This window comes from Chelon labrosus (assembly GCF_963514085.1).
Source record: "Chelon labrosus genome assembly, chromosome: 16".
Classification (NCBI taxonomy): domain Eukaryota; kingdom Metazoa; phylum Chordata; class Actinopteri; order Mugiliformes; family Mugilidae; genus Chelon; species Chelon labrosus.
In genome coordinates this window covers 6,977,127-6,989,544 of record NC_140349.1, presented here as the reverse complement: position 1 = coordinate 6,989,544, position 12,418 = coordinate 6,977,127, and the positions used below count along the sequence as shown (strand labels likewise).

General features: G+C 42.1%; 1 protein-coding gene across 2 annotated transcripts in view; it reads right to left on the bottom strand.

Moving 5' to 3' along the window:
* The window catches only part of nedd9 (neural precursor cell expressed, developmentally down-regulated 9), a 30,870-nt gene extending 26,225 nt beyond the window's left edge, over window positions 1-4,645 (bottom strand). The window contains exon 1 of one of the 2 annotated variants that reach the window (XM_084563013.1): window positions 4,597-4,645. Coding sequence is in view for 1 of the 2 variants with exons in the window: in XM_084563012.1 (XP_084419138.1) it covers window positions 2,314-2,325 (12 nt within the window). In the remaining variant the exon portion in view is untranslated. Of the gene's footprint in view, window positions 1-2,313; window positions 2,507-4,596 lie in introns of those variants that run through there. The other variant, XM_084563012.1, reaches the window with a different exon arrangement.
* Window positions 4,646-12,418: the final 7,773 nt, after the last annotated feature.

Here is a 12,418-nt window from a genome sequence, read left to right as displayed (position 1 = left end):
ACCTCAGGCCATGTGACCGGGCGCCAACCACCAGGCAACCCTCTCGTTAAGCCTCTGTTGAAACATTACCACTCTGTCTTCCTCACCACAGAGTGGGAGCTTAATATAGCTGTAAATAAATGGCCGTGGTCGAGTTGTGACTGAGGAAACTTTGACGCTGTTCAACAGGATCTGAGCGCAGCTGAAACTCGATAATCACAGCAGTGACGTGAAATGTGTCCTCTAACTGGAGTTTGACACCCTCCTTACCTCTGGCACTGGTTATATAACGTAGACATGTTTATTATAAGCAAAGAGCACCGGCTACATAATCTCTATGCTCTCGCTATCTCGCCCTTAATGTGGCAAACAAAGCAGTGTAGAGACGTCAGAGAGCGAGCATATTGCACACATCTCGGACAGATAACAGCCGGGGGACCTCGGAGTCGATCACATTTATCAGCATCCGTGGATCAATCGTGTTGTTTAGGATGAATACTGTCACCACGGAGATCTGCTCAGAGTTGTTTCCCTCGCTACGCTTATTGGCCTCACGCCCAAACCATCACCCTAGACACTGTGAACTGTGTGTTTAGCCGGACAATGAGTCACTCGGCATGACGCAGATACGCACTGTGCACACCCTCCACTCATAACCAAACCCTGCTAAACTGTCCAGAGAGTTGGAGCTAGGAGTCCGGCCTTCAAACTGGATCCACTAAATCCTCATATCAGGACAGAGTAGCAACAAGAACATGGAGCAGATGAGGCAGTGTCTCTGAAATAAACACCTCACTGAGACAGACAAAACACAGCCTCTGATTGGTTACGTGCCGGATGAAGAGCTCTCACAGCGCTCTAGTCGTGACAGGAATTCATACCGAGCTTGAGTTTATTAGGCTGCAATAACAAAAGTAATCAGTGTGATTGAAACTCATTTGTTTTAAGCTGACGTAATACATCTTTGGTGTTTACACATTCACTTGCCAGTTCGTTAGGTACACTAGTGAAAATGAATACATCCTATTATAACAGTCCTGCCCTAAATCCTCCTTCACGACTGCTATGATGTTCAGTTTATATTGAAACAGCGTCAGGAAGGTGGTGATTCAAGTGGATTATCCTTTTTGGAGGATGTAGTTTGCGGTGCTGTTAGAGTGTTTCTGTTATTTAGCCTGGCCCACTGATGAAAATGTCAAAATAACAGGAACCTGTGTCTGTATAGAGAACAATACAATTGAATAGTACTACAAACCACATCCTCTAAAAATGGAAACACAGGTGAAGCAATAGCTCTCTCAGTTATTTAATGCCAAATACCATATTCTTCATGAAGATAAGATTTAGTTCACTGCGGGGTAAATAAAAAATATTCTATAAATATTCTATATTTGTCACATTTGTCAGAAAAACAAACACCAGCATGACTTACGAATGTGCAACAACACTAAATATACAATGAAATATAAGCTAAAAGCAGAATATAACATTTAATGTGCATAAAATCAAAGTATAACACCAAAACCACTGTTTTTGGACAAAAAGGACTAATTCTGTAGTCCTGAGCTGAAGATATTTGAATTTTGGACAGTTGGGGAGATAATCAGAGGTTAGTTGAAGCCAGGCATTTAATGCCAAAGCCAAACACCAGACAAAAAAAAAAAAAATGTGACTTTGTCCACATCTTCCAACCCGAATCTTGGCTAAATGAAAGACTTTCCCGAACAAAGCCAGTGTGCAGAAATAATGACGACACAGAAAAGCGACAATATATGTGTTATTTTATGCCAGCTGTTTTGCAGTATCTTGGTCTTTTGTCAGCAGCAGGAACACCTGGAGGCCAATCTGAGCTCTCGTTATCAATATATTAATTGATTAACTAATAGGGAATTATTTAGCGACTATTTTTAAATGCTGTTCTTTGTCAAAAACTGTCAATTTTAAGGGTGTTTATGCCATTTTCTGCTAATATATAGATAAAAACGTTAATGAAATATTACAGAAGAATTAATTGACAGTGTTCCTATTTCTGCTCACTATAGAGGGGGTGAGGGTGCACTAGGGCTTGAAGTCGGTCCCTGTTTACTCACTTTACGCCCCTGTGATGTTAAACGTAGCCTACAGATATGAAATGACATTTACAACCAGAAACGTGGCAGTGTCTCATACGTGCAGTTTCCCACTTTTTTTAAACAACCCGGATGCGTTCCCTTAAATAAGTTAGAATAGACGAGTTTACACAGCCACAGCACCCACTTCCACTCCACTCACACATTTAAAATCACACACAAGAGGCTGAAAGTACAAGAGCCAACCTGCGCTCCCTCCACTTACTTTGTATTTCATCTTGCAGCTTTCCTTCCTCTCTGTGACTCCAGTTAAAGTGAGAAATATCCGCTTTATCGCGACAAAGAGGTACTGGAGCGTGGTTTTCCTGCGCGGTTAACCAGCCATCCAGCTTCGTACACGGAGAAACGCGTAGAGATGTGTCTCTCAGTCCGGACCGCCGCTTTCCTGCTCCGCTATACCGGACAGCTCTGCTCACCGCACCGACAGTCCGCTGCTCATTTACATGCAGCGCTCCTGATTGGTCGAAGCAAACAGACTGACTCCGCCCCCTTCAGCGCTCCGTTATAAATCTGACGTCATTACCACACGCCTTGATTAACGGAAAAATCCCAAAAATAATATATAATATATATATTTAAATGAAATAAAAAATCAACGTAAATGAAACGTATCTACTATAAAAATAAAGTTATAAAAAAATTAAATATTCTTGAAAAGCAACATAAGATAAAAATATTAAGAAATATTTTTAGTCCCTTCAAATCTAAAGCTTCATCAAAAAGTAAAATTTAATTAAAATAAATTAAATTAAAAAAATATTATATATAATATCATATAATGTTATAATAATCATAATAGTTTAAAATAATACAAATAAATACGATATTAATATTTTAAATAAAATAAATGATGTATTATTATTAATTTTAATAAGTAGGTACATATTAGATAATTTGAAAGCTTACGACCTAACTGGAAAAAAAGGGTGAAATAAAATGTATTCGTTTGTAGAAAATATTCATTCATTTTTGGACCCGCTTATTCCTGTTAAGGGTCACGGGGGTGAGCTGGAGCCTATCCCAGCAGTCATCGGGCGAGAGGCGTGGGTACTAAGGACGGGTCCTAAGTCCATCGCAGGGCCAACACAGAGAGAGAGACAGACAACCATTCACACTCACACCTACAGCCAATTTAGAATCACCAATGAACCTAACCAGCATGTCTTTGGACGGTGGGAGGAAGCTGGAGTACCTGGAGAGAACCCACGCAGACACAGGGAGAACATGCAAACTCCACACAGAAAGGCCGAGTCGGGCCACACCTTCTCGCTGTGAGGCATCAGTGCTAACCACCTCGCCACTGTGCCGCCCTTGTAGAAAATATAAACAAGTATATTTTTTAAATACAGCATGCTCACAAATGTATATTCTATTGAGAGTAAATGTAATACAGGGGAAAAAGAAATCTGGTATGAATGGATTGTCTTTGTTTTTGATCAAATTTTGGAAAATTGTTAAAAAAAAAAAAAGATGCCCTTTAACATTCACTGCCAGTAGGCAAAGATTGGGCGTTGGTTTGTGGATACATGCTGAATGCGAAGATTGTTATTGGGCCAATATCTGATTTCCAGACGCTGTTACATATATTTTAGTTATTACAGTATTTTTCAACGCCATCTCTGCAACAACATTTCAGGAAGTTCTTGTTGAAAAAGGTTGCTGGGTGTTTCTCAGTGGCAGCGAAACCCGAAGTGCAAAGGAAGTGAGATTATGCAGCACTTTCTTTCACACCAAAGTGTTTCTGTTAGTTATAAAGAACATTTGAAAACCTATTTACCTGTTCACCTTAAAAACACGCTCATCTTGCTCTTCGGTGATCAGGCCTTAGATATAACACAGATGACACAGATTGACATATAAGAGAGGCTTCTGACAACCAGGACAGTTTGAATGATGTTGAAATGAATTCTGTGCCATTTAAAATGGTGTGACGATAAGCACGCAATGTTTTATCTAAGAGTTGATCATTAAGTACAGTGAAGATATTGTATATTTTGAATCTCTCTGTACAATCTCGTAACGGTGGAAGTGGGAGAGGCGTTTACTTCAGCAATGTGACAGCATCAAAATAAAGTAAAAGCATAAAAATAAAAATGCACCAAACTAGAAAGAACAATATGTGCAAAGAGTGTTAAACTGTCATAGCTGGTCCAGTTGGCTCCGTCTTAAGCTATTTTATATATTTTAAAGTGTTTATAGTAAGCCACATTTCATCAGCTGATGACACTTTTAACAAAGTATTTATTTAATTTTAAAAGTAATAAATTACTAAAGTCTAATTAAATGTTTCCCTGCAATACTGCATTACACCTATGACGTTGCACAAATTAAAGTAAACAACATACATGTAGCTGAGCTCACTCTCCAAAACACAACTGGTATTATATTTTATAAGCATGAAAACGTACTACTCTTTATCAAAATGTCAAACTATAAATAAAAATATAAATTCACATTCTCTTGTTTTTAGGTTATTTTTGGTGCTCACCCCGACTTCAAGCGAAGACAGCGCGGATGATGGCTGGAATGTCACCTCCGTACGCTGAACTCAGAGTGTAATGGAGGTGAGAAGAAACACCCAGTCTGATCTTTGACAAGCTGACAAAATAGCAGCAAAGCTTCCTCTCTCTCTCTGTTCACACCTCTGCCAGTGCACAGCTCGTGTGTTATTATCGAATACGGCACGAAGCCACCAGGCCTCGTCTTGGCTGCGCCTGTATCTGCTGAGGCTGCTTTAAAGGGGCTGAAATCTCTTGTAATTAGTTTGCCTCTCATGTTTTTCCCGCGTGCTCTAATTTGTGTCAGCTCATTAATCACAATCACAGGGACCCTATCGGTTCTCATTGTCCCCTTCGTGCAGTCATATCCTCAGATGAATGCCTTTTTTTTTTAAGGGTGCTCAAAACACTCATTTGTGTGATATACACCGTGCTCAGCTGGAGCCCATTCTCTGAGCCACAAGTGGACAAGAGGGAGGGGGCTATTCTTTTCTGTGTATGCCATGAGATTATGTGCATGCACGCACCTGTTTCCTATGACAAATACATACTCGTTTTTTTTTTCCCCCCATCTGTTTGGAAGAAAGCGGCTTGAAATAGGCCAAAAAGCTTGTTTATCACCTTTTCACAACATTTGGCTGCACTGAATGAGTCCATTAGTCTTCGGTTTCCACTGGCTTGTCATTTCAGCTGGTTTCTACTCAGCCCTGACGTTATTATCAGCTCGTTGGTCGAGATGATAATAACCCTCCCGCGTGGTTTTCAGCCTGAGTTACAGCCTGCTTTTTGAATCTCAGCGGAGATGTCAAACAATCGGCGGCCGCGGGAAGATTTGCACTGGCATCCAGCTATCCGGTCGCCATGACAACAGCCACAGTGGCTGCAGTATTTGTGGCCTCACACCTACTGTATTACATGAGCAAAAAGGGGCCCCCGGTCTTTATCGGTGCAGAGGTCTCTCGGTGGTATTAGGGCGCATTTCGGCACGGAAATAGCCGGTAATAAGCGCGAGTGAAAAACGACGCCGGCCGGCTTTCATCTCCGCCAGGTGTCTGTGATGTTTGGGTTACATAAACGCCCCTGCAGATCTGACCCCGGGTTTAACAGAGGGCAGAGCAGCCATACATCTTCCATAAGTGGAGATCAGAGGGCTCGGCTCGCCGCTGTGGGACGGACAGAAGCAGGAGGTGGACGTGCTGTTGCTGCCTGACAACAGCTCCTCTGTGCAGGGCAGGCCAGGCGGAGGTAGCCCCTCACCGCTCCCTGTGAAACCCTGTCCCGTAAACTCTCGCAAACCAGCTCAGACAGATTTATGGGCCCACCACCACCACCCTTGTTGCTCAGGCTGGCAGGGCCCCCCTCCAGTGGTCCCCAGTGTCTCCCTATGACCTCGGGGAGCCTTGTGACCAAGCAACAGCACAGAGGAATCCACAAAACACACAAGGCAAGAAGGCCAGTGAGAAAATATGAGTCTAATACTCAAGTTAATGTTTTTCCTCCGTTTGTCCTCTAAAGTCTGAATAGGTACACTTTAAATGGTCCTTCCTCCTAAAAGAAATAAATAAAATAAATCTCCTCATGGTTCTCATGGCGCTAACTTCTGTGTTTTGGAGTGACACTCTGCCTGCACTGTACCTCCCCCATCGACTGCAGCAGCAGCAGCTACAGAAATACCTCACAAGGGTCGCAAGGACTGTGATTGGTCAGTGTCTGACACCTGGGGCAATTGTTAGGAGTAAAAACAACACAAAGTTGGTTGGAAAAAAGTCACTCACAGACAACTAGTAAAGTGTTTTCCACTGTAAACTTGCTCATCATGACCCCCGTGCTCTCTACCCACCCTGTTCTATATAGCACTGTAGCGGCTAATGTCGCTATCTTTGTTTCTTTTAACAGCTTTTTAACAACTTCTTTGTAAACAAACAACCTCAGGTAAATGGCCTTTTTCATATATTGTAGATTTTATATATGAATGTTCAACCAAGATGTGTTTTGCTGAACAAAAAAAGCACTTATATGCACTCTAAAAAAAGGCTCAGCTTCTCATTCTCGGATATATTTTAAGAATCATTGCTGCTCAAAGTATTCTCTAATTTAGCATTTCTTTAATCGGCCTGACTGTATCTTCCCTACTTTAAGACAAATCACCATCCACTACTGCATTAAAAAATGCATAGGTCTTGGTTGGTCTCGAGTTCGTATTTAGTGAGGGCAGTCTGATCCGATTTCACATTAAAACTAAGCATTAACAGTGTCTAAAGGTCAGGACACCAGATCAACTTTTTCTGTCTCTGTCCGTCCGGCCTCAAGCAGATGTTCGACCTACATAAGCTTGAGGTTTCTTCCTGTTGAAAGAGAGTTTTTCTTGCCGCTGTTGCCTTCGTGCTTTCTCTGGGGGTTTCAGACTCTCGTTTCTGCAAAGCAGTTTGAGTCAATTTGTATTGCTGTTGACGCCATGTAAATAAAATTGAATTTAATTTCTCTTGTCGTGCACTGGTTCTCCAAGCTGAGCATCCAGTCATGATTTTTTGATTCAGCCTTCCGAATCGGTCTGAAAAGCTGCCGTAAGAGGTCCAACTAGTGGCAACAGTGCAGGATACGCCTCAAAAACTAGACCAGTGTGTCCTTAAACGTTAAACTCCTCAAGTCAACAAACATCGCAGTATTTGTACTAGACTGAATCAGCTATTAGCCCGACGATCACATTTCCAAGTTAGTAAAAGCTGCTTTCACAAACACTGTGAGCTGTGCTTAATGTTCTCGGTCCCACAGCTGAATCATTACAGTATACTGATTCCCTTCTGCATCATTAGCTGAATCAAACTCAGATCAGAGGAAACAGTCGCAGCACTAAACCTCTGCAGCTTTCGGCAGCCGCTCCACGGCTCCAGCTTGACCGACCTCACTAACATGAAGGGTTTCATTTACGTCTGATTGTCACAGTTGTATTTCAGTGACCTGAATAGCTCCTTGTATGCGGCTAAAGGCTTTGCTTTATTTGGCCGTCAGCTTGGCAGCGATATAAGTGATCCACAGTGGGTGAAAAACAAGGCCATAAAAGTCTGTATTAGACCTAGATTGTGCTGCACACGTTAACGCTCGCTGTGAATTACTCTTAACTGGACGCCACGGCCATCTTTTAAAATCCGGAGTTCAATGTTCACTCTGTTTTTTTCGCTTCTTTTATTTTTTTTTAATCCCTCTCACTTGTTCATTCATTGTACGTTGCCTCTGCACACCTTCCCCAGTGAGTAATTTGCCTCTGGATTGGTCTTGCATTCTGCAGCAGAGCCAACTGTTCATCATTCTGTCACCAGCTACTGCAGGATAATGCTTCAGTGTCAGGAGCAGTTTTAAAATTCAGACGACATACAGATCCCCGCACACTGCCGAGCTGTATGCACGGATACAAGAGAGGTGAACAAAAATCCCTCTTTTTTGCAGCGTGAATGTGAGGACACTAAGGTCAGGCACGTGAGATTGACTCTGCGTTGGCTAAGGTCTTGCTTCCAATCATCCACTCCAGTGAACAATAAGCCTGGATAGTATAGTGTGTGTCAGTCAATCCACAGCATCTCATGTGAGCCATTTCTCCTCTTTATGTGAGTATTATCCCTCCAATATCAGGACGTTTAGCAGAACAATCTCCTCTCCAGCGAGGGAGACTTCTACCTAGGGATGTCTCTCGATCAAGTTGTTTTGTCCTGGATCTGATCCCAATCTTTTAAGGTTAAGTATCGGCCGATCCGAGTCCCGAGCTGATCTGAAATAAACAACATTTCAAGAGGGTAGCTCGTACTTTAGCTCCAGAAAAATATGTGTTCTCAACTCCAGAAATGTTCTGTTCATCCAACGCCATAATCTCCCTAACCCTCTCTGGAATATTTTTCTCTATTAGTCTCGAGGAAACTTTTCTTTTCTTTTAAACGCAGCATTCAGTGTTTGTAGTTGTTTTGGTGCAGCCTTTACCTGAGTGGACTCTGTGTTAGTATTGAGTGACGATCTCCTACTACCGTCTCACCAAGCATCCACATCGCACAATTTACAAATTACTGTTTGACTGACTTCAATTTCCAGTAGACATGGTTAGTTCTTCTTCTGGGATTTGTGTCAAATTTGACACTAGCCAACCGCCATTAAGACAGAAGAAGAAGAAGAAGAAGAAGAAAATTTGTGGTTTTGGTTTATCTCAGACCTAAAATAAATAACTAGATGTGACTTGGCGGAAGAAGGTGCAATCATTTAAAAAAAGCCTGGATCTGCCCTGATACCGATCCCTACATCCCTGCCTCTACCACAGCCACCATCTGGAGTTGCTAGGGAACACTTAAAAAGATTATTCATCCGTTACTAGATCGAAACGGATAAATGAATACATAAGCGGCTTCTTCTATACAAACCAAATACAGAATAACAGTTTAAATCACTACAAATGAACACCTGTGATGTTTGGAGGTGATCTGTTAGAGGCTTTCATCAGACAGAAAAGGCCGGGAGGATGTACCGGACTCGTTGGACTCTGAGCCAGTGATTTGAAGGTGATGATGCCTGGTAATGTGTTGACTCTCTCACATTTGTGCTGCGAGATGCTTCCCCGCCTGGTTGGAGGCTTGATAAGGGCTGCAGTTGGCAGGGTGACAGACCGAGCATATCGACCCCCTCCGCTCTCCGTCTGATTGGAGAGTTGTGTTGGTGTGCGGCTGGCTGTGTGTGTGTGTTTACTGTGTGTGGTGCGTGTTCTGGGGATGTGTGAGCGCACGCAGCTTTAATCAACCATCTAATCCCAGACTAGTTTGAAGCAGCAGCATTGCCAGGTTGAAATAAGACACACTGAGCCAAGATTGAGACGATTAGGGTTGTGGTTGTGTGGTTGTGTGTGTTTGTGTGTGTGTGTGTGTGCCATTTTTTCTTATTAATCAATAAGATTATGCAGTCTACTGATGCCTTGTTTGATTTAAGGGAAAATAGGAGCAACATAAAGCCAATATGAGATGTCTAAGTGATGAATCTTTACTTGATATATTTTTTTGTGGTGCAGCTGAACAAGGAATAAATATAACACAGATATCTTATCAGCTTTGAGGGTTGAAATGGAAAACCAGCAACATTTTTTTTACACCCCAGCATTAATTTACAATCGTGTTTCTGACTCTCGTTTTAGCTCGGTTTTGGTTACCTCCTCCTGATGGAAATATCTACTTCTTTACGGTCAAATAATTCACTTTCTTTTTTGCACTTGGAAACAGTACCGACCACTGAGAATGAGCCAAAAAAGTAAAGCTGCCTTCTGTAAAACCAAAACTATATATAAGCTGTAAGACAGTAGATCATTGGCCCCTTTTTTACCAAAAATTATTGAGTGGTGCAGCTTCTACCAAAACCAGTCCGCAAAAAGAAATCTAAACAAATCTAACTAGATCCCTAACCCTAAATGAAACAAAAGACAGGTGACAAAATGCTAACTTTCCCTAAAAGCACAAAGTAACCAATCAAATTCTGAGCTGATTGTATAAAATGTGAACTAACATCAGAAAAGAAAGAAAAATGTCCCACAAACATGCTTTTTAAAGTATGTTTTGTACAAAGTCTGCTTTTATTTCACAATGCCATCTTCCCCAGTGACCGTTTCAGTCGTAATGTCACTTTTAAATACGTTTATTGTCTGTTTTTGGGGGGTATTTATTCATTTAACATGTCTTAGTAACTAACTAAACACAATAAATCCCCAAATTACTCAAGTCAAATCATTTAAACACAGACAAAAGCTGCAAATCTGCACATTTTCAAAACTGGAACAACCAAATGTTTCTTTTCTTTCCTTGATAACCGACCTAAAACCATTAATTCACAGCAACATGTTTGATTAATCTCGTATTAACTGATGAATAGGAATATGAGTTTTCATAAAGAATGAACACTGACACATCACATCAACAAAATCATTACTCCGTGTTTATAATCTCACGCTCAGACAAGTCCCTCAAATCTCACGGTTTTACTCTCCTCTGCCTCCCAAATTCTTTGCTTCTGGTTTTCCTTTATTCAAATGTGAGCCAGAGATTTATCTGCCTGTGAGATGGATCCAGCACATTTGGACCGGGGGCTACTTTCTGTCCGGGGCTTTGAAACAAAGCATGGAGAGAAAAACATAGTGGTTTTGGCTTTGCTCTGCTGGTTATTTATGGAGAGGATCCATCCATCCTTTTGTGCTCTGCGGGCAGGGGCGATGCGGGTGGGAATTCTGGGAAGTGAAGGATCTAAACGAGGCAGCAACCCCTACTCCCCCCGACCCGCCAACATGTTGGTGGACGGCGAGGACTGCCAGTGCCTCTGGCTTTCGAAATACAGCGCTCCAGAGTGCAGCCAAGTACACACACAGATATGCAGAAAAACACGCTGTAAGCAACATGATTTTAAGAGGGATTCCTGACCTTTGCCTCCACCTCCAGCCCTCGTACAAACCAAACAGCTTGCTGCCAAGTGCCCTACTTTTAGCTTCTCCTCACTACACTGTACATATTAACCTTTTCTTCTTCCCGCCTTGTTTACCCAGCGCTTCTCATGTTCAGTATGGCTTTGCTCCCCTCTCCTAATACCTGCATGTAAATGTTTTCTTAACTTAGTCCCAGCAAAACTGAGACAAAGCACAATCATACCGAAAGCACTTGAGCAAATATGTGAGTGTGCAGGAAGGAAAGTCAGTGATACAATGTAAGCCATCCGTGCTGGGGTCTTTGTGTGCCTCTGGTATGGCTTGAAAATGGGATTCTGGTTTCCTGCATACCCCGCTGACTGAGATGAATGGGTGTAGTGTGGGTAGTTTCTTAATGAACTCATAGCAGGGTGTAGTCTGGGCTGGCGGATTGCTCAACACCAAGTCTGGAGCAAAAACACTACAAATCTAATTGTGGCTCTGGAGAACAGAGCCTGGCTGCTCTGATTGCTTTCTGGTCGCTGTTGTCAGGACGCGGAGCTCTGCCCAGGATCTGTGGCTGAAAAGCAAAGCGAGCGCTTGGCTTGCATCTGGATTCCGTGTTGGCCGTGGGCGGAGGATACATGATGAGACACGGTGAATTGAGAGGGGCATTACTGGCATTAACCACGCAAAATGGAAACAACCAGATTGCATCAACCTGCTGTAGGTGTGAAGGATTTGTAATCTAGCGGTAACAACCTTAAACAAAAACAATGGAAACAGAGAGTTACCAGAAAGACACGTAATTTAAGTTAAATGCTAAATACCATTTTGTTGTAGCTAGATCTGATCTTAAATAAACAAATTTTCCTCCCCTGGAGATTCTTAAAGTAATTCACATGCCTTCTTTAGCGTTGATTTATTTTTTAGCACTGGTCTTCACAGGTCCACTTGTTTTCTTTCTGTGTTATCCAATTGGGTAGGGCCTTTACTCAGGATTACATGGATATCCTGCATCTGAGGTTGCTTACACACCTGCGTCATTGAACAGCAGTAAATTCCAGTGCCCACATTTGCTGCTGATGTTCCACTTTCAGATTAATTGTTTCCTAGAAACCATTTAATCTTCCAAAATTATGACCAATCACAAAACTGTTTTGCAAGAACGTAGCGTTGAGGACGTGTCGGAACTGAACAAAAACGAACCAAAAGCAACATTTAATCAGTAATGAACAAAAAATGAACGTAAAAACACTCAGGAAGACATTTCATGCAGTATCTTTTTTGTGATTCCTCTTTGCTTGGGGTTGGGGTTTTAATCTGAAGGCACTAGCGCATTAACCAGCACACAAAACAGATGTTTATAACAAGGCTAAGACTGTTAGCGCACAAAGATC